At 65.6% G+C, this 20,867-nt stretch overlaps 1 protein-coding gene across 1 annotated transcript; it reads right to left on the reverse strand.

The window, feature by feature from the left end:
- Positions 1-1,877: 1,877 nt before the first annotated feature.
- On the reverse strand, positions 1,878-16,238 carry SBK1 (SH3 domain binding kinase 1; the record flags this gene model as incomplete). Its single annotated transcript, XM_084216186.1, has 4 exons — positions 1,878-2,660; positions 3,230-3,432; positions 3,516-3,718; positions 16,177-16,238. 4 exons carry the CDS (start codon positions 16,236-16,238, stop codon positions 1,878-1,880), a joined length of 1,251 nt encoding a protein of 416 aa, XP_084072312.1.
- Between the last annotated feature and the right edge of the window lie 4,629 nt (positions 16,239-20,867).

Raw genomic sequence — 20,867 nt, forward strand, 5'->3', positions numbered from 1 at the left:
GGCCGTGCCCTCCACCCCCGCAGGAGCTGCATCGCGTTTCCTTTAGTTAAGTTTAAAAAAAAAAAGTCTTCACCGCCATTGAGAAATTTTTTGTTGCTTTTATAACTATGTATTTTGTCATTTTTTTATGGTTTCAGTTGTGGTTTTTTTAAATCCTTTTCAACAGTGACAAACTGAGGTAACGTCTGTGACACTACAGCCTCTCCTACGGGAAGAAGGTCCGAAACCCGACAGCTGAGGGAACTGGAAATAAAAACCTGACACCTACGGACACAGCGACCTCGACGGGGACAGAAATCACACCGGGCACCCGCTGGGGCACACCCGGGCGGTGCCACCGAGCCCTCCCGGGGCGGCCGGGATCCCTTATCTACATTATTGCACGAAAGATCGAGGACATCGAGGGACCTAAGGCAAAGAGGAGTAAAACCGGCGCCTAGCTCTCTACGTGGGGCAATGCTACGTCTAACGCCGGGCCCGGGGGGTGCCGGGGACGGGGCACGGCGGGGGCGGGGGCGGCCCCTGCTCTGTAAACTGCTGCTGCTGCTGCTGGAAAGCGTTATAGCCCTTTGTGGGGAATTGGGGCACCGGGGCCGCCCCACGGCACCCACCCCGTGGGAGGGAAGGCCGAAGCACAGCAGGGTGCTCTAACTTTGGGGTGCCCCCACAGCTTGCTCACCGCGGCCGTGGGGTGAGCGCCCCGCTCTGCTGGGTGCCCAGATCCAGGAGGGAAGGTGTGACCTCCACGCACGCCCCAGGACCTCGTCACTAAGGCGCCACCGGTGGCTGCTGCCACCACGCCCTGCCTCGCTGCAGCCAGCCCCGGCAGGGTCTATCCCGCTGCCGCTTCCCCGCCGGCCCCAGGGCAGGGTGACAGGTTGGGGAAGGGGTGACGGCAGGGAGGGGTGATGGGGACAGCACGGAGAAGCAGGCGGGCCCGCGGGAGGCCGCTCGGAGCTCCCCGCCCTGCTCCGGGGCTGTGCAGGCCGGCCTGCGGTGCACCGCTGCCACCTCCCCCGGTCCCTGCGTACAAAGGGTCTGCAGAGGGGACACGGGGACACCGGCACGGCAGAGCCAGCCCGGCCCGAGCATCCAACCTGCTGGATGGCCGGCACCGGCCAGAGGGGACCCATCCCTCCGGCAGCGCCTGAGCCGTGCGGGGCAGGGCAGGGGGCAGGGGCTGCCAGTGGCAGTGGCCGGGACACACAACGACACACAGACAGGGACACTTGCTACATCAATGGCTGCCAGCACCTCCCACGGCAGGGAGGCAGCCGGGGCTGCCGGGGGTCCGGGGCTGCTGGCAACCCCCCGGCTCCCCGTCACCCACCTCCCCGCGCCCTCCCGGTCCCCAGCCGTGCGGCAGGGACCGGTGGAAGAGGGCAAATCACCACCCACCCAAACCTCCCCAAAGGCCTCCTCCACGGTGCAGGGTCATCGGCCTTCCCGCTCCCCGGCGGGGTCGAGCAGGGGTGGGGCAGAGCCAGCGCGCCGCCCGCTGCCCCCGACTCTTCCTCCCCGCCCTGGGAGACCCCTCCCCAAGCCCCCGGGGAGCCTCGGAGGGGGCAGCACGGCCGTGGCAGGGCTGTGCGTGCCCCCAGCCTCCCCAGCGGTGAGCGGTGCCCTCGGCTGCGCTCCGGCCACTGGGCTCGCCCAGGCAGGGCGGGGGTTCGGCATCCTCGGCGCTACAGAGCGCATCCAGTTCTGTCCTTTTCCTCTTCCGTCGCGTTTCTTTTCCTTTTTTTTTTTTTTTTTTTTCTTTCCTTTGGGAAACCCAGGGCCCGGTCCCGGCTCGTGCCAGCACCACGACGTGCTCCCCCCATCCCTGTCCCCGGGGCGGGGGCACGGGCGGGTGGCGCAGCCGCCAGGCGCCGCCGTCACACGCAGATCTCTATTGCTGTGGCCAGGACCATCTGCCCCTTGCCTTTGTCCTGCCGTCCGTCTGTCCTGCTCGCCGTGCCCGGGGCGGCTGCGCCGGGCTCGGGGCGGGGCGCTCCGCTCCCCTCGGTCAGGACGGTCCTCTTGAGCGGGGCGGGGGTGCAGGAGCCGCCGGCCTCGTGGCAGTGGGGCCCGGCCGGGAGCTTGTCCCTGGCGTGCTTGCGGGAGCGGTACGAGGGCCGGCACCGCACCTCGGCCATGAGGTCGCACTTGATGAAGTAGAAAACCTCCTTGACGGGGCAGCGCTTCTCGGGGTCGAGGGCCAGCAGGCGCTGGAACATGCGCAGGGCGCTGTCCGTGAAGCGCCGCCACTGCGAGGGCAGCCCCGCCAGCCGCCCCTTCTGCCACCTCACAAACTCCTCGAAGAAGGCGTCGGACGCCACCGCCGCCTCCCAGGGGAAGTTCCCGGTGAGCACGCAGAAGATGAGCACCCCGAAAGCCCAGACGTCGATGCTGGTGTCCACGGCGAAGCCCTCGGCGCGGCCGGCCTGGCACACCTCGGGCGCCGTGTAGGGGATGGTGCCGCTGATGCGCTTGACGCGGCAGCCCACCTTGCGCGTCATGCCGAAGTCGGCCAGCTTGACGCGGCGGCAGTCGCGGTCGAAGAGCAGCACGTTCTCCGGTTTGATGTCCCGGTGCACCAGGCTCTTGCTGTGCATGTAGTCGAGGGCCAGGCCCAGCTGCTGCACGCAGCGCTTCACCAGCTCCTCGGGGAGCCCCACCTGCGGGGGGGACACGGCGTCAGCCACCCCCAGCGAGCCCCCGCCCGGCCCGGGCAGCCACATCTCCGTGGTCTGATGGTTGTGTGTGCTTTTATCTGGGTGCTCTGGGGCAGGGGATGGTGGTGGGTCATGGGCCACCCACGAGATGGGTGGTGGGTCTCAGGCCCCCCATAGGATGGGTTTGGTTGGAAGGGACCTTAAGGATCATCCAGTTTCACCCCCTGCCCTGGGCAGGGACACCTCCCACTGTGCCAGGTTGCTCCCAGCCCCGTCCAGCCTGGCCCTGGACACTTCTGGGGATGGGGCAACCACAGCTTTCCCAGGAGAAGGGTGATGGGTGTCAGGCCATCCTAGGGATAGGTGATGGATCTTAGGCCACCCAGAGGATGGGTGATGGCTCCCACATTTATTTGTAGGTGCTTGTGGTCAAGCCCAGCCCAGATGGGGGTGCCCAGTCCCTGCACCTGCAGCCCCTCCCACACGGGGACAAAGCACAGGGGCAGCTTTGCTCAGCACCCCCCGAGCCCCCACATCCCACAGAGGCTCCCCTGGGAGTGCTGGGGTCCCACCTGAGGCGGGATGATGTCGAAGAGGTCCCCGCCGGGGGCGTACTCCTGAGCGAAGACGTAGCAGTCCTCGGTCTCGAAGACCACGTCGAAGACCTTGATGATGAAGGGGCTGGAGGAGAGCGTGTTGGTGATGCTGAATTCCCGCAGGAAGTTCTTCAGCTTCGTCTTGCTCTTGTTGACGAACTTCAGGGCCATCTTGGTGCCTGTGGAGGGCGGGGGACAGGAGTGAGCCCTGGGCCGGGACAGACAGGCCCCCCGCTCCCGGCAGGCGCCCCGCTCCCCTCACCTGTGCTTTTGTGGGACACCAGGTCCACCTTGCCGTAGGTGCCCTTGCCCAGCTCGCGGATGAGGTCATAGTGCTTGGTGATGTCGGTGCCCGAGAGCGTGCGGATGGCCAGGGACTGCATGTCCTCGGTGATCAGGGGCACCCCGCAGCAGCCCAGCTTGCGCGACGGCTCCTGCTCAATCGAGCCCGCGCTCATGGTTGCGCTGCAAGGCACAGGTGGCACTGCTTCCGTGGGGCTGCAGGGCCACTGTGTCCCCTCCCGTCCCATCCCATCCCATCCCACCCCATCCCACCCCATCCCATCCCATCCCATCCCACCCCATCCCATCCCATCCCATCCCATCCCATCCCATCCCATCCCATCCCATCCCATCCCATCCCATCCCATCCCACCCCATCCCATCCCATCCCATCCCACCCCATCCCATCCCATCCCATCCCATCCCATCCCATCCCATCCCACCCCATCCCATCCTGTCCCTTCCCCAGGGCTCCAGCCATGGCAAAGGGGGATGGGGCTGCCAGGGTGGTGCTGAGCAGCCCCCACTGGGTGCCACCCTTCTGTCCCCAGGGGCCACCAACCCAATGGCTCTGGAGGGGACGCTCCAGCCTCCATGGGGGTCATGTGGATGTTTGGGGACAAAGGGAGAGGTCCAGGCAGGACAGAGACAGGGACAAGGACACACATGGGTACAAACAGGGACACACGCATGGACACATTTTCTCAGGCCTAGTGTGTTCCCAGCCACGCTGCAGGACAGGAGCTAACGCCCTTTGGGGGTCCCCTTTCCTGCTGTGTCCCCAGTGGGGACCCCAAGAGCCAACCCTGTCTGCTCCAGAGCTGAGCCCCCTCCAGAGCTGAGCCTCACCCCAGCTGGGGCAGCTCCAGAGTGGAACCAGGGCCCTGCCCTGGCAGCAAGGGGACACAATGGCTCTGCAGCAAATCCCTCCCTCACATCTCTCTGACCATCCACCAGCACCAACTCCTGGCCTTCGCTGGCCAGGGTGCCAGAGTGGCTGGTGTGGAGAATCCCAGAGTCCCAGACTGCTTTGGGGTTGGAAGGGACCTTAGAGCCCATCTTGTTCCATGGGCAGGGACACCTGCCCCTGTGCCAGCTGGCTCCAAGCCCTGCCCAGCCTGGCCTTGGGCACTGCCAGGGATCCAGGGGCAGCCACAGCTGCTCTGGGCACCCTGTGCCAGGGCCTGCCCACCCTGCCAGGGAACAATTCCTTCCCAATGTCCCATCCATCCCTGCCTTCTGGCAGTGGGAAGCCATTCCCCTTGTCGTCTCATTCCAGGCCCTTGTCCCAAATCCCTCTGCAGCTCTCCTGAAGCCCCTTGAGGCACTGAAATGGGCTTTAAGGTCTCCCCAGAGTCTTCTCTTTTTCAGGCTGAACAATCCAAATTCTCTCAGCTTTTCCTCATAGTGGAGGTGTTCCATCCCAATAATCATCTTTGTAGCTCCTCTGGACTTGCTCCAACATATCCATGTCTTTCCTGTGCTGGGGACCAGCAGTTGGATGCACATTCCTGGTGGGATCTCACCAAAGCCGAGCAGAGGCCGGCCCAGCCAGCAGCACGTGGGCAACAGCACCAACATTCCTCACTCCCAACAAACCAGGGATGGTTTTCTCCTCACTCTGACCATTCCCACGAGAAGATCCAAGCTCAGAGTCACCCACCACACCACCACAGCAGTGAAACCACCCCAGCATCTCCTGTGATGTCTTCAGGGCCCTCCATCAGGGCACAAGCCCAAACCCTGGGCAGCCAGGGCCGTGGGGAGGACACTCGGTGGCTGCAGGTGGGTGAGGATGGGCACAAGGAGCCCAGGGGTGCCCACGGGCTCAGCCCCATGCAGGGCTGTGGCAGCCACCCCAAATGGTGCCAGACACCCCCCAAAGCACCTGCAGCACCCCACGGCCAGGCTCACACACAAGGATCCTCCCAGCCCCTTCCCAATAAGGCTGAGTCGGATCTCCAGCTTCTCCCTCCTTCCTTCCGTCCTTCCTTCCCTCCACTGTGCTGCCTGTCATCCCAAACCAAAGCTCAGCTTCTTCACTTATTATAGTTATATTTTTTTCCCTGGGAAGTTGGGGAAAAAATAGAAAAGGAACTTCAACATCATGATGTTCCAAAAATGTAACAGTTTGACTCATAAGATCTCCGAAGCAGCTCATCTCCATAGTGTTTCATTGGCCCCCTGGCAGAGGAGCACCATCTCAGCGTCTGGGTGCTGGAGGTGGAGGTGGATCAGCAGCAGCTCACTGGAGGCAGGACTGAGAACAGCCCCCAGCATCCTGCACGAAGAATTCCGGCTACGCTTGCATTTACGGCTGCGCTCATCAATGTCCCTTAATTAACCGGCATTGAAATGCAATTATTCAAGTCGGGAAGGTTGGGTTTGGGGAAAAACCCTGCTGGTTGGATGGGAGAGAGGAGAGGGAGGGCTGGCAGCTTGTGGAAGTGCTCTCCAAGTCAAGGGCTGTTTGCTTTTCCCCTTGGCTCAGCTTGTTGGGGTTTCCAGGTGTCTCCTTCCCAGGCAGAAACCGAGGAGCATCCACGGGAAGCGGGGATCCCGCCGAGTCCGGTCCCGTGCTGCGGCGTGGGCTGGCACAGCTGGCACTGGGATGTGCTGCCAGGGATGGGCACGGGCCGGGATCCTGCACGGCCAGCTCCGAACAGCAACCCCGCCCGGCGGGGCCAACGGGAACACGGGGCCAGCACCGACCCCAGGAGGAGCCAAACGGCGGCGGGGACCGAAACACCGGCCCGCCGAGGCCACGGAAAGCACGAACACAGAAGTTGTCATTAAAAATGGAAAGCTTTTGGAAACGTGTTGGGTTTGATGTGAGCAGCGAAGCGGGGCGGCGGCAGGAGGCAGAGAGGGCTCGGTTCCAGCGCCGCGCACTCCCAGGGACAGCGGGGATGATGCGGGACTAGCGGGGCACACAGGGATGGCAGCGCCGGTGTGGCAGGAGATGCCACCAGCTCGGCCTGGCCGGGGTTGAGGTCTCATATCCCTCTGCAGCCAGGCCAGTCCCACCAAGAAGCACCTGCGTGGCCACACGCCAGATTGGGTCACTCCAGAGCCACAACGGGGCCTTTCCCGGCACCCCAGCTCCTCTCCCACCCCAAAACCCTGGAGGAGGTGGCAGCACCACGTCCGAAGGAGGACAAACACACCCTCTCCTGCTGAGTTCCAGGTGCTCCTGAAGAAGCTTTCCCAAGCAGGGAGGAGGGATGAGCATCCCGGCCGAGCCCCCCGCAGCTCTCGGTCCCAGAGTGACAAAGAGGCAGCGGAGCTGCTGCCACGTGGCCCCGGGACCTGCCGCTCACCACAGGCGGTTCCTGCCGTCATCTCCGCATCCTGAGCCATTTCTCCTACTATTCAGACTAAAATTGTTCTGTGTTTAAGCTTCAGAACCGTTTATCTCATTGAGTGAGGAGGATAATCCACCCACCTCTTCCTTGCTCCCTGGCAGGTATTTATAGGCAGCCACTCGTCTCCCGTCGGCAGCTGCCGCTCCTCTTCCCCAACCTCCCGGCTCCATCCCCAGCGCCGTGGAGCGCACCCCGGAAGGACATTATCCCATGGCCACAGCCCAGCATCCTGCCAGCAGCCGAGGCTGGCACCGACAGTCCTGCCCCAGCGCCGGGGGATGCTTTGCCCTGCTCTGGATCCCGCCGCACATCCCGCTCCGCATCCCGCGCCGCCGCACGCCCAGCCCTGGGCACAGCGGCTCTGCCGATAACTAATTGCAAACTCATTAGGAGCTCATTGAGAGGAGCAGAGGCCGCCCGGGAGAGTTGCCCCAGGCTCCCGCAGAGAAGGCTGCTGGAGCCGCCGCTGCTTGGAAATTAAGAGGGAAAGGGGGAAAAAAAATCCCTCTGGCCACATCAGAGACTGACAGAAAAACAACCCAGTTATTGAGGGAGGTTACAGGAAAAGGGTTTGGGCTGAGCCTGATGCACGGTTGAGCACTGGGGGCTGGGACTCGATGAAGGGAAAATCTATGCAGGGCAGGGGTTCTGCAAAACCCGGATTCCTCTTTAAAGAGGGCAGAAATGTGAAATGCAGCAGTGGGATGGGCACAGGCCCACGCTGCTCTGTCTCTGCACTTGGCAGAGATTTGATTTCCCCGTTTCCCATCCCCAAACCCTCAGTTACGAGCACATAACACCAACTCCCATCTAAGCCCAGCAGGCTGGAGGCCAGGGCATCCCTCAGGAGGGACCTCCCTCCCTCCACACCCAACCAGCTTCCAAACCTGCCCTGTTTCCCCTGAACAACGCACTGAGACAGCAAAGTCACGCCCTGGGCCACCACCACATGCCAGCACCACCCTGGTGTCACTGGAACGAGGGCCCGGCGGTGCTTTGGCCGTGCCCCATGCTGAGCTGCTGCCTCCCAGTGCCCCACAGCATTTCCATCCCCTGCCACCTCCATTCCTGCCTGACCCCGTTCCAGGGACATCCTGTCCTCCTCTCTGTGCCCCTGGGACCCGCACAGCAGATTTGAGCTGTGCTTCCCGGGGGCTGTGGCACGCTGGAGCCCAGGGAGGGCTCACAAAGGCACCTTGGCCTAACGGGGACAGCGTGGCTGTGGGGGCAGGACAGGAATCTCACCGGGGCTCAGAGCCACCAGCGCCCACCTTGGCCAGGCCACCACCTCCCACCTCACCCAGAGCAGCAAAACAGGCGCAGGGAAAGGGTTCCTGCATCCGTGTGCCACCCCAGGGCCATCCAAAGCCTCTAGGACAAGGCGAGCGTGTCCGGGAGGTCACACATGGCACAGGGACATTGGCTGCTGGCAGTGGTTTGGGGACAGCCCCTCTGCCAGCATCCCGCAGCCCAGGGGGAGCAGAGGCCACGGGTGGGGCACGTCTCCATGTGCAGCAGGCTCCAGAGCAGCGGGGAAGGCTGGAGCACCACGGACGCCAGCGGAACCAGCACCAAAGCTCCACGGAGGCACCCGCAGCGACCGGCACTCCCCAGTGCCCCCAGGGCAGGGCTGAACTGGCACTGAACTCCAGGGTATCCAGCAATTCTCATACCAGCTCCTTGCCCAGAGCAGAGCAGCCTGCCTGGCAGCAGGATTAGCAGGATTCTCTTCGGCAAAGCCAATGAACGCCCAGCCAGGCACGGGCAGGAGCCGCTCTCCCGGTGCAGATGTTCCAGATGCAGGGCAGGGTCAGGCCCTGTCACACCCATCCGTGGCGTCCCCCGCTGCAGGAACCATCTCCCGTGCTGGCCAGCAGCCTGTGACAAAGCTTCCTCGGCCTTTGGTCCCAGGATTCGGGTTTCACACGCCGATTCGGGAAGAGCAAACAAAGCAGTGCCAGGGCTCTCTCCTCCGCCGGCTCCCCGGGGAGCCGCCGCTCCTCCTTCCTGCCACCGTCCCCTGTGCCCTCCGCTCTGCTCTCCCGGAGCTGCCAGCAGGATTTTCGCTGCCTTCATGCACACGGGGCTGTCTCTGTCCATCGGCCCCGATGACAGGACCTTGGCTGCCTTTCAGAGCCTCTGGCCTCCCGGGGTTTTTGCTGCCGAGCAGGATGGCTTCCTTAGGACCTCAGCTCCTCCAGCCTGCAGCTCCTCCCGCCTTCGCCGCTAGCACCGGGGACTTATGATTACTTCATTGTTTGATTGGTTTCATCAGCCTGTCATCATCTCCCTCCCAAAAACTCTTCCGCCAGCGCCGACAGCACCGCACGCTTGGTATCTGCAAAGACAAACGCCCCGAGCGGCACCTGCCCGACCCCGCGGCAGGGCCAGCCGGCCCTCGGCCCCGCTCGCTCCTGGCGACAACAGGGACACGTCCCTCTGCCACAAACCCCGGCCCTGACTCCGCTCCAAGGCGCTTTGTGTGCCCCCGGCTCAGCCTGCCGCCGGCTGGGATGCTCCCGTGAAGGAGATGCTCCCACCTCCGCCGCGCTCTCCTCCCGCAGCAGCCCGGGCACGGTGACACGGTGACACCGGGCAGGTCGGGGGCTCGGCACACGGACAGCCAGCCCTGACCTCTGCCGCCCCGTGGCTCCCGGACAGAGGGGTGCCGAGGCCGGGCCGCCCTGTGCCCGGTCCCCGAGCTGCGCTGGCGCTCCCGGCTGGCGTCGCCCGCCCGCGGCCACGGCGGCAGCGAGGCCGGACCGGGAGGAAAGTGGGTCACGCTCCCCCTTCCCCGCTGCGGCCGGGGAGCGCCGGGGTGCGATGGAGGCCGGCCCCGCGGCCCGGGGACAGCGGGGACAGCGGAGGACAGCAGGGGAGGTGAAAGGGGAGCTAGGGCAGGTGGTGAGGGGACACAAGGAGACAGCAGGGGACGTGGTGAAGGGATGCGAGGGGAGACAAGGAGAGATGACGAGAGGAGATGACACGGGGAGATGATGAGGGGACAAAAGAGGACACAATGAGGAGAGACAATGAGGGGAAACGAGGGGAGATGATGGACGGGGCATGAGGGGAGATGGCAAGAGGACATGAGGGGACATGAGAGGAGGTAATAGGGAAGACAGGAAGCTGGTGAGGGAAGACAAGGGGAGGTGAGGGAACACGAAGGGAAACAAGGGGAGATGAGATGGGGAGGTGGTGAGGGGACGCAAGGGGAGACAATGAGGGGACACGAGGGGACACGGCCTGAGCTGCCCCCGAGGCCGCCTCTCCCTGCTCTCCCCTTCCCCTGTTCCCAGCTGCCTTCCAGCTCAGTGCACCCTTCCAGACACCCCCAAACCCGCCGGCGGCCCCCGGGGACCAGCCCCGCGGCCCCAGCACCGCTCGGTGTCACTCACGCCCCTCCGTCCCCGTCCCTCCCCCTCGCCCCCCCCACCGTACCGGGGCCGCCCGGGGCGCAGGTGCCACCGGCCGCAGGAGGGACCCGGGGCGGGGGGGCGACTGATCCCGGGGGCAGCGCCCGCACCGCGCGGTGCCCACCCCGCTCCATTCATCCCGGAGCGCCGGTTGTACCGGGATGGGGGTTTTGTCCCCTCCCCGCGCCGTGCGGGCAAACAAAGGGCGGCCTCGGTACCGGGCGGGCAGCGCCCCCCGCACCCCCATCTCCGTATCCTCATCCCCGCACCCCCGTGCCCGCGCCCCATCCCCGCACCGCCGCCTTACCGGAGGGGCGAGCCGCCGCCGCGCCCCGTCCCCGGCGGGAGAGGAGCCGCCGCCGCCGCCGCCGCCGCGCTCCGCCCGCCCCGCCGGGCTCCTCATGCCGCGGCCCCGCCGCCGCCGGAGGAGCGGAGCGGAGCCAAGGGAGCGGAGGGAGCGGAGCGCGGCGCCCCCCGCAAGCCCCGGCAGCGCCCGCCCCGCGCCGCGCTCCGCCCGCACCGGCACCGGCGCCGCCCCGGGGAGGGAGAGCGGAGCGGGAGGAGCGGGAGGCGCGGGGGGGCTCCGCCGCCGGCCCCGCGGGGATGGGGGGATGCGGAATGAGCGATGCGCGATGCGGGGCGCTGCTTGTCCCCGCCCCCCGATGTAGCCCAGGAAAGGGGGGTCGGGGCTGAGCCGCCCCCTCCCCGCCGGGCGCGGAGCTCCGGTACCGCGGACTCGGCTCGGAGCAGAGCACGGCGCTGGGGACAATGGGGATGGGAGCGGCGCTCCGCAGGGGGCGGCTGCACACCCGACCCCCCCACCCCGAGGCTGGTCCGGGGGTCGCCAGCGCCGGGCAGCCGGAGTGCCCAAGCACAGCGCCGTGTCCTGCTGCCCGCTGCTTCCCTGGGCCCTGCTGTCCTTGAGCCCTCCCAGACTCTGTTCCCTCTCCTTTGGCACAGATGATGCCCCCGTGGTGTGAGTGATGCCCACCCTGGGTGAGGGAATGGTTTGGGTTAGAAGGGACCTTCAGGATCATCTCATTCCAGCCCCTGCCGTGGGACACTTTCCAGGCTGCTCCAAGGCCCGTCCAACACGGCCTTGGACAGTTCCAGGGATGGGGTGGCCACAGCTTCTCTGGGCAACCTGAGCCACCATGGCACAGGCGATGCCCACCACGGCACAGACAGCCCCCCAAAATGCTGCTCCTCAATGTGAGCAGGACATGTGGCTTCCCCTGTGGCTCATGAATGGTGGGAACGTTCAGGCCAAGCCAGGGAACGCCAGATGAGGCCAAGACATCACGGGGGCTTCCCTTCAGGTGCCTCAAGTTCGGCAACGCTTTGAGCAAGCGATGACAGAGCTGGGCACCAGGAGCTCCCGGGCACCCCCAGCCTGGGGGACAGTGTCAGCTCTCCAGGAGGAAGGGAAGGGGTTGGCTCTTGGAGCATCCCCGGACACTCCTCGTCTTCCCGGGTTTCCTTCTGTGCCCACCAAGGCCACGCAGGGAGGTTTAACACCGGCCAGGATTTGCTTTGGTACTTCCTTGTCTCAGCTGGGTGCCAGGTCCCTTGGCTCCCGCGGTGTCACTTTAAAGGGACCGACAGCGGTGGGGCTGCCCCACGCTCCGAGGGGGACAGCGGACCGTTCCCACACATCAGCCGTGCCCGCCCCGCTGGACCGAGCCGTGCCGCTGCCCCCGAGCCCGCACAAGGCGGGGAGGGCCGGGAGCCATCGGCTCTGACTCACGGATGGCTCCGCTCCGCTCGCGCTGAGGATGCAGAGCAATTAAGGCTTTTCATGAATGACTTTAAGGCAAGAGGCTGAATCACACTCCGACACTCCGCTTTAATTTGTGCCGGCTGTGCCACTGTCACCCTCTTCCCGCCCGGCAGCTGGCACGGGGCACGGCCAGCCCCGGGCAGGGGGGCGGCTGCGGCTCCCGGGCCCGGTCCCTCCATCCCCTCCGCTCGGGTCCTGCCACAGCTCCCGGCTCCTGCGGCTGGGACGCTCCAAGGGTGGTGATTCCCAGCGGGATGGAGGCATCGCAATGGCTCTGGGAGGAGAAATGCTGGAGCGCAGTGCCCCGGCCGGCCGGGCTGGGCTGGGTGAGGGCTGGCGCTGCTCGGAGCGGCGGCTGCGGGGCTGGCACGGGGCTGGCACGGGGCTGGCACGGGGCAGGAGAGCCTCTGAGCAGTGGAGGTGCGCGAAAGAGGAAAACGGGGGAGATGGGCAGGGCAGGCAGCGCTCGGTGTCGCCGCAGCAGCGCACACGGGCCAGGGGAAGGCACAGCGGCCCGCACCCGGGGAGGGGGTGCCTCCAGGCTCGCCCCTTCCCGAGGCCCCTCTCCCGCCGTGTCCCCTGCCTGTCCTTGCGGTGCCGTCCTGGCTCCCGCAGCCTCCCGCTCGCGGCTCCTCCGAGCTCTCTGTCAGCTCTCTCCCTATTTATAGCTCGGGGCTGTTTCTAGGTCAGGCGGGAGGTGCCGGAGCCCGGGGAGCCAGCCCAGGGACCATGGCGGGGCTGCAGGGACACTGTCACACGTGGGTCAGCTCCCAGTGTCACCATCCTGGTGCTGTGCCCTGGGTACCCAGGGGCTGAGCTGGCACCGGCACCAGCTGGGCCTGGCAGGGCTTCGTGGCATTCCGAGGGGCTTGGCAGGGCTTTGCGGGGCTCTGTGGGACCCCACGGCTTTAAGCAAGTCCTCATGAGAGTTTGTAGGGCTCAGCGGAGCTCTTTGGGACTCCATGGGGCTCAGCGGGGCTCTGTGGGGCTCCGTGGGGCTCCACAGGGCTCCGGGTGACTCCGGGGGGTTCCACGGGGCGCCGTGGGGGCCGCCAGGTCCCTCTGGGGCGTCCCTGTCCCTCGGTGGCACGTGGGTGACACGCACACTGAGCCATAGTAACACCAGTTGTACCAGGGAGAGCCCGCACTGAGCTCGTGGTCTTCAAAGCACTCCCGGAATATTAATAACTAATTAAGATTAACGAGATGAAAGGAGCCAGATCAAACATGTTTATCACCTCGTGCAATCCCAAACCGTGCAAAGAGCCCCTGCCTCCCCGAGGACCACGAGTGCTCCTGGGATTTGCGCTCGGAAAGGGAATATCCGGCTCGTGCATATCGTGGGATGCGCTTGGACAGGGTGGGCTGCGGGAAATGACCTGGAAAGCCCAAAATATTCCCAGCGCGCCGAATCCCCTCGGAATGCAGCGAGGAGGTCGCTCGTCCCTTCGCCATCGCTCGGCCAGAGCGGGAGCCAAGGGGCTGAGCCCCACCGGCGGCGGGCCGGGGTCCCACGGCCACCCGCGCCGGTCGCGCTCCGGTGACAGGAGCCAAAGCTGCCGGGGCTGCTGCGGGGATGCTGGGAAGGAGCAGCGGAGGGAAAGAGGGAGGGAGGGAGGGAAGTCGGGAGCGGAGCACGCCGGGAGCCGCAGCCCGGGCGGGGGGACCCGCTTACCCCGGGGGCTCCGGCGTGTCCCGCCCGCGGGGCCAGCTCCCCCCGCCCCAGCCCGGGGGCACCACTCGTGTCCCCTCGGTGTCCCCTCGGTCCCTGGGGACAGAGCCCACCCCGGTGATTCCCAGGGAAAGGGGCGGTGGGGCTGGTTCCCGCAGCGCGGGGCGAGGGCTCGGAGCCCCCAGCTCGGTGTCCCCCCGTGTGCGAGGGCCACCCCAGGCGGGGACAGCCCGGGGGGGACTCCCGGGGCTGCTCTCGAGGCCAGGGAGGGGCCGTGGGACAGCCCCGCCGGTGACGGGCACACACCGAGCCCCTGCCGGGGGGTGCGACCCTCGGGGGCTGCCCCGGCCCGGAGCCGTGCCGTGCTCCCGGGGCTGCGAGGGACCGAGCGGGGCGGGCACAGCGCCCCGGGGATGGATCCCGGGCCGGGCCGGGGCAGCACCGGCCGCAGTCGGGACCTTGGGAATGGCGCTGAGCCCGGAGCACGGTGGCGGCTGCTCAGCCACCGGGACCGAACGGGACCGGAGGGGCTCTTTGGGATGGGCTGCCCGGGGAAAGAAGCACAACGGGTTTCTTCGAGGGGCTGAGCGGGGGGCACGGGGAGAGCCACGGGGCCCGCCCTGGCGCCCCGGTGGTAGCTCGGTACCCCCACAGCGCCCGGCACCGCCCGCCCGCCGCCTCCGCTCGCTGCCCGTTCTCCTGGCACCATCTAGAGGCTGCGGGAACGGGCACGGGGGACGGACACACGGGGGGACGGAGACAGGGAGACAGACGCGGGCTGACATGGGTGAAAAGACATGAGGACTGACACCGGGGGACAGATACCGTGGGACAAACATGACGGGGCAAACACGCGGGGACAGACATGGGGGACAGACACACTGCCACAGCACCCACGCGTGAGGCCCACGCACTGCCCGTGGCACAGGGGACAGGGTCAGGGCCAGTGGTGGTGGTGACAGAGGGTGGTGGTGACAGGGTCAGGGGTGGTGACAGAGAGGGGGGCACCTCTGGCAGCACCTCCTGTCACCCCGGGGAGCCCCCCTGGTGGGACTGTGCTGGAGGTGACAGGCGATGGCAGCTGTGTCCCCACGGGATGGAGACAGACTCAGGGACAAGCTGGTGACAGCCGGGGGGGGTTCAGGGACCAGACACACCCCCAGCCCCCAGTGCAGCCCACCTTGAAGCAGGGCAGGACAGGGAGAAGCCTCTGGGCACAAGCCATGGTCCGTCCCTCGCCGTTCCCGAGCAGGGACGGGCGGTCCCACTGTCACCCCCGGACCCTGGGCCACCACACTGCCACCGCGGGTGCTCCCTGCCTGGCTGAGGGTGCCGGGCTCATGCCACCTGTGGCCTGACGCAGGCTGGGTGCCCCTGGTCAGCTCCGAGCCCGGGCTGGGCTGTGGGACAGGAGCCCGGGGAGTTCTGTGCCTGCTCCCGGGCAGCAGCACCCACAGCCGGGCCCTCCCGGTCCCCACCTGGGCACTGACTCACAGGAACTGAGGCTCCAAAACCTCACGATTTACACCAAAACAAACCCCACAGCTTCCTGCTACCCGTGAGGAAGGCCAGACTGCCTGGGTTGATCCAGCTGGTGGCCCTGAGACCCCCCAGACCTCGCTGGGGACAGCCAGTGCCTGGAGGGAGCCGCCAGGGGCTCTGCTCGGGGCTGGCAGCGTGGGACAGGAGCTGGCAGTGGCTCAGTGCCACCGAGGAGCAGTTGGGCACAACGCGTGCCAGCGCTCGCACCTCGCATCCTGCCGCCTGCCCGGCTCGTTCCGGCTCCGCACATTCTCCTTGGCTGTCACTCAGCAGCGCCGATGGAAAAGGAGATTTCGGGAAAGGGGGAGGCGAGCGCGGGGGCTGCTGCCCAGAGGGACGGGCCTCGGGGAGCCTGTGGCTCTCCTTGTGGACCCCCCAAGTGCCCTGGGCCCCCCAGCCAGGCAGGGAGGAGCAGAGACTGCCCAGGGCCCCTGCTCAGGTGAGCGGCGATGGCTGGGACGGCTCCAGGATGGACTGGGGACGGCTCCGGGATGGCTCCGGGAGGCCCTGGGTGCACACGCTGCTGCCCACAGCCTCACTGCTGCCATGGGCACTGCAGCAGCGCTGAGCTGGCACGGCACGGCACGGCACGGCACGGCACGGCACGGCACGGCACGGCACGGCACGGCACGGGATGCCCACAGGTTCCCTGCTGCCAGGGAAGCACATCCCAGGCGGACACTCGTGCACACAGCACCGGCTCCGGGCTCCTCTTTCGGGAGAGGATGCTCCCGCTCCCGAGGAAACTTTGGCACAGCCCGCGCCGGGCGCTGCCCCCCGGGCCGGCTCGGTGCCCGCTCCGTGCCGTGCCCTCCCTGCGCTCACCGCAGCGCCGTGACCCCGCCGGGGCTGTCCCGGGCACTCACCTGTGCAGGTGCAGGGGCTGCAGCTCCTCTTTCTGGAAGCAGACGAAGCAGAAGGAATCCATCGCTCGGCTCCGGTGGCCACCGCGCCCGGGCGAGGGTGACCGCAGGGCAGGCAGCGCCGGAGGGCCGCTGGCATCTTCCTCCCGGTGCCGGCGGTGGCCGGAGGCTCAGGCTGGCCCTCCCGGGGCCATGGTGCCGGGGAGCCCGTCACACGGCCGGGCTGAGCGCCGGGACCCGCCGCTCCCCGGGCACGGAGGCGGCTCCGGGCCGTGCCCCGTCCCGCGTCGCCCTCAGGCCGGGCCCGGTGATGCCCGGCGCCGCCGCGGCACCCATGGCCGGGGCACTGCCAGCCCTCAGGGGCTGCGAGCGGGGACCTGCGGTGGCATCAGCGGCACCGGGGCTCCGGCAGCTGGGCCGAGGCACCGGCCGAGCCCTGCGGGTTCAGAGGCCGCGGGAAGCGGCTGCCCCTTCACCGGGCAGCGGCCGTGCGGCGGGGACGGGAAGGGTCCCTGCAGCAGGTGGGGTCCGGCGGGCTCTGACAGGATCCAGCGCGCTCTGGAAGGGTCCGGCAGGGCCCGGCAGCCGGACACACCGACGGAGGGGGAAAGTTGTGCCGTCGTGGAGCGGCGGCTCCGCGGGGCTCGTCTCACCGGCAGAGCAGCCGCTCGCTCTGACAGCTAAAGCAGCGTGCGAGTATTAATAGCTCCCGACTCCCGCGGCGAGGCTGGAAATTAACTCCTCGAATGCCGCCTGCCCGGGCTCTAGCCGCCCTCTCCCGGTGCCCGCTGCCGCCTCCGGGCTCGCCAGCACGGGCTGAGACCGGGCAGACCCAGCCCGCCCGCCCGGGACACCGGGAGGCACCGAGGAGCCCGCGCTGTGTCCCCCGACACCCCCAGGCCCTGGGCAGCCTCGGCACAGGGGACGTGGCACAATCAGGGGGGATCTCTTAGCCCGGGTGCTCGTGGAGGGCCCGTCCCCGCTGGTGGTGGCAGAGGTGCCACCCCTGGGTGTTCCCCCTGCACGGGCACGGTGGGACAGGGCACAGCAGGGAGCCCCACGGTGCCTGCTGAGGGGTGTCCCTGCCCCACAGCAGTGTCCCTTTGCCCCTAGATCAGTGTCCCTTTGCCCCTAGATCAGTGTCCCTGCCCCACAGCAGTGTCCCTTTCCCCCTAGATCAGTGTCCCTTTGCCCCAAGATCAGTGTCCCTGCCCCACAGCAGTGTCCCTTTGCCCCTAGATCAGTGTCCCTGCCCCACTGCAGTGTCCCTTTGCCCCTAGATCAGTGTTCCTTTGCCCCTAGATCAGTGTCCCTGCCCCACAGCAGTGTCCCTTTGCCCCTAGATCAGTGTCCCTGTCCCAAAATGGACATTGCTGCAGGCAGTGTCCAGCTGCTCCATGGGGATACCTCAGGCCAGGCTGGGTCAGGAGCCCCCAAAGCCACACAGCCCTGATGTGTCACTGTTCCCCATCCTTTGGGACTGGCTCAGGGGCCAACACATGTCCCCCAGGTCCTTGGGAGCGAATCCTGGTCCCACCCAGTGTCCTGGGCCAGGAGCAGAAGCCACGTCCTTGGGAAGGTGAGCAGGAGAGCAGGGAGAGGTTCCCCAGGCTGGCCCTGGGCTTCGTCATCGCTCCCTGAATTATTCAGTGAGCGGCTCCGCCTGCTCCGGCCACACCCCCGCTAATGGCAGAAATCGATGCCTTTTTAATTCCTCATGGCCAGAAAGCTCCTGCCTGTGCTGCTCTGGGCCCTGTTCCCCCAGGAGACTCTGATGAGTCTCCTAATTTTGTCTCACAGGCTCTTGGAATCTCGGAATGGTTTGGGTTGGAAGAAACTTTAAAGCTCATCCCACCCCAGCCCCTGCCATGGCAGGGAGACCTTCCACTGTCCCAGGTGTTCCCAGCCCTGCCCAGCCTGGCCTTGGGCACTGCCAGGGATCCAGGGACAGCCACAGCTGCTCTGGGCACCCTGTGCCAGGGCCTGCCCACCCTGCCAGGGAACAATTCCTTCCCAATATCCCATCCAGCCCTGCCCTCTGGCAGTGGGAGCCATTCCCTGTGTCCTGTGCCTCCATCCCTTGTCCCCAGTCCCTCTCCAGCTCTCCTGGAGCCCCTTTAGGCCCTGGCAGGGGCTCTGAGGTGTCCCTGGAGCCTTCTCCAGGAGAGCAGCCTCAGCTCTGCCAGCCTGGCTCCACTGGGGCTGTGCAGGGTGTTTGCAAGGGTCCTCTTTCCATGCTGGTCCTTGGGTGCTGGGAGAAGCATCCCCCAGGCAGCACTGGGGGAGTCCATGGGATCAGGTCCCCCAGGCCCCCTGGTCCCCTGGTGCCAGGGCCTGGCATCCACCCAGGCACCCACTCACCAGGAACATGCTGCAGGAACAACAAAAATGTTAAAATTTAATGTCTTGGCTAATGGGCTGAGCAGGGTGGAGCAGAAACCTGGAGGCAAAGGGAAGAGGATGAAAGTGCCCAGTGTTTCATGGCTTCCCCCTCCATCCTCTGCTTCCTGGAAAAAGAGAACATCTCCTGTGGCTCACGGGACCCTCCTGCCTCACTAAATAAAATCCCACCACAGTGTGGGACCAAGGGGCCAGTCACAAATCCATGTGGCTCCTGGTGGGGCCCCAGAGGAGCTCCTGGTGAGGGACAGACCCCTGAGGATGAGACCTTTGCCCAGGTTCCAGCATCCCCCTCCAGCACCACCTGCAGCTCTGCTGGTGCATCCTGAGCTGGGAGATGTGGCTGGGGCTGTGTGTTCTGTTTAATCTGTCAGAGCTGGGCAGTTCTCTGCTGTTCATGGGGCAGTTTTTTCTTTACCTCTCCCACAGCCCATCCTCCCTCCAGCAGATCTCTGCTGTCCATGGCCAGTGAGTGTCCCTGCAGGGCTGATCAAATTCCATCATCCCATGGGGAGATGCTGTGCCCAGGGCAGGAGCCAAGCATTCCTACCTGGATCCAATCTGCCCTGGAGCAGCACAGCAGCCTTTGCCCCCTGCATTCCCAGAGGAGCAGCTTTCTCCTGCCCTGCATTCCCAGAGGGAGAGCAGGCCCATCTCCAGCAGCCCTGGAGCTGCAGAGGAAAACTCCCCCCTTGTGCAGGATCCTGCTGCAGCAGAGCCACAGCTGGCACTGCAGGAGGGCTGAGCCCCCGTGGGATGGGGCTGTGCCACCACCTGGGATGGAACTGTGCCACCACCTTGGGATGGGACTGTGCCACCCCTGGGATGGGACTGTGCCACCACCTGGGATGGGACTGTGCCACCACCTGGGATGGGACTGTGCCACCACCTGGGATGGGGCTGTGCCACCACCTGGGATGGGACTCTGCCACCACCTGGGATGGGACTGTGCCACCACCCTGGGACTGTGCCACCCCTGGGATGGGACTGTGCCACCATAGGATGGGGCTGTGCCACCACCATGGGATGGGACTGTGCCACCACCCTGGGATGGGACTGTGCCACCCCCATGGGATGGGACTGTGCCACCACCATGGGATGGGACTGTGCCACCCCTGGGATGGGGCTGTGCCACCCCTGGGATGGGACTGTGCCACCACCATGGGATGGGGCTGTGCCACCACCCTGGGATGGGACTGTGCCACCCCTGGGATGGGACTGTGCCACCACCCTGGGATGGGACTGTGCCACCACCTGGGATGGGGCTGTGCCACCACCCTGACACACAGGGGACAGGGACTGCTCTCACTCTGGCAGTGTTGTTTTGTATTAGTGCATTTTTATTTGATTTTTATTTTCTTCCCTAGTAAAGAGCTGTTATTCCTATTCCCATATCTTTGCCTGGGAGCCCCTTAATTTCAAAATTACAATCATTCAGAGGGAGGGAGGGAGGGAGGGGGTTTACATTTTCCACTTCAAGGGAGGCTCCTGCCTTCCTCAGCAGACACCTGGCTTTTCAAACAGTGTCCCCCAGAGCCGTGGGATGCTGAGAGCAGGGAGAGGCACAGAAGGGCAGCTCAGGACATCCTGCTGTGCTGTCTGGGTGGATTTGAGATCTGGGAAGCAGGCTGGGACAGACAGAACTTGGTGTGGGTTCAAAAGAAGCCGCAGCCTAAACAAGTCCTTTCTCCCCACCTGCAAGAGAGCAGAGGCAGAGAAGTGCCCTGGCTTCCAGCTGCTCCTCTGCCTCTGGAGTTGCTGGCAGGGCTGGCTGGGACCCTGGCATGAATTTCCAGGGCTACATTTCAAATATTCCCAAGCCCTCAGACCCACAGAGCCTGGCTGGAGCTGGGTTTGCTGTGCTCCCCTCCACGAGTCCTTTGGGGACCTGCCCTGGCTGGGGCAGCCACCCCCTTCAGAGGGAACAGGGAAGGCATCCCCAGGGGTATGAGCAGTGCCAGAACCCCAGAACAGTCCCAGAACAGTCCCAGATAAATATTCTCAGAGCAGGAGGCACCAGCTGAGCACCCAGGCAGACCCAGACCCATGCCAGGGAAGAGCTCCCTGTCCCCAGGCTCTGCTGGGTTTCTATCATTAATTATCCACTTCTGTACTTTCCTCAGGAATTTGGACTCAGGAATTTTTACCTGCTGGGTTTTTACAGCTTGCTAAATAAGCAAATTCCTTGCCAAGGAACTTGGGAGCCGTGGGGAGCCGTGGGGCTTTGTGGACAAAACTTTTCCAAGCTGCTTTATTGGACTTATAAAACACAGTTTAACTCTTTTCATCAAACT

This window comes from Fringilla coelebs, assembly GCF_963513975.1.
Source record: "Fringilla coelebs genome assembly, chromosome: 16".
Lineage (NCBI taxonomy): Eukaryota > Metazoa > Chordata > Aves > Passeriformes > Fringillidae > Fringilla > Fringilla coelebs.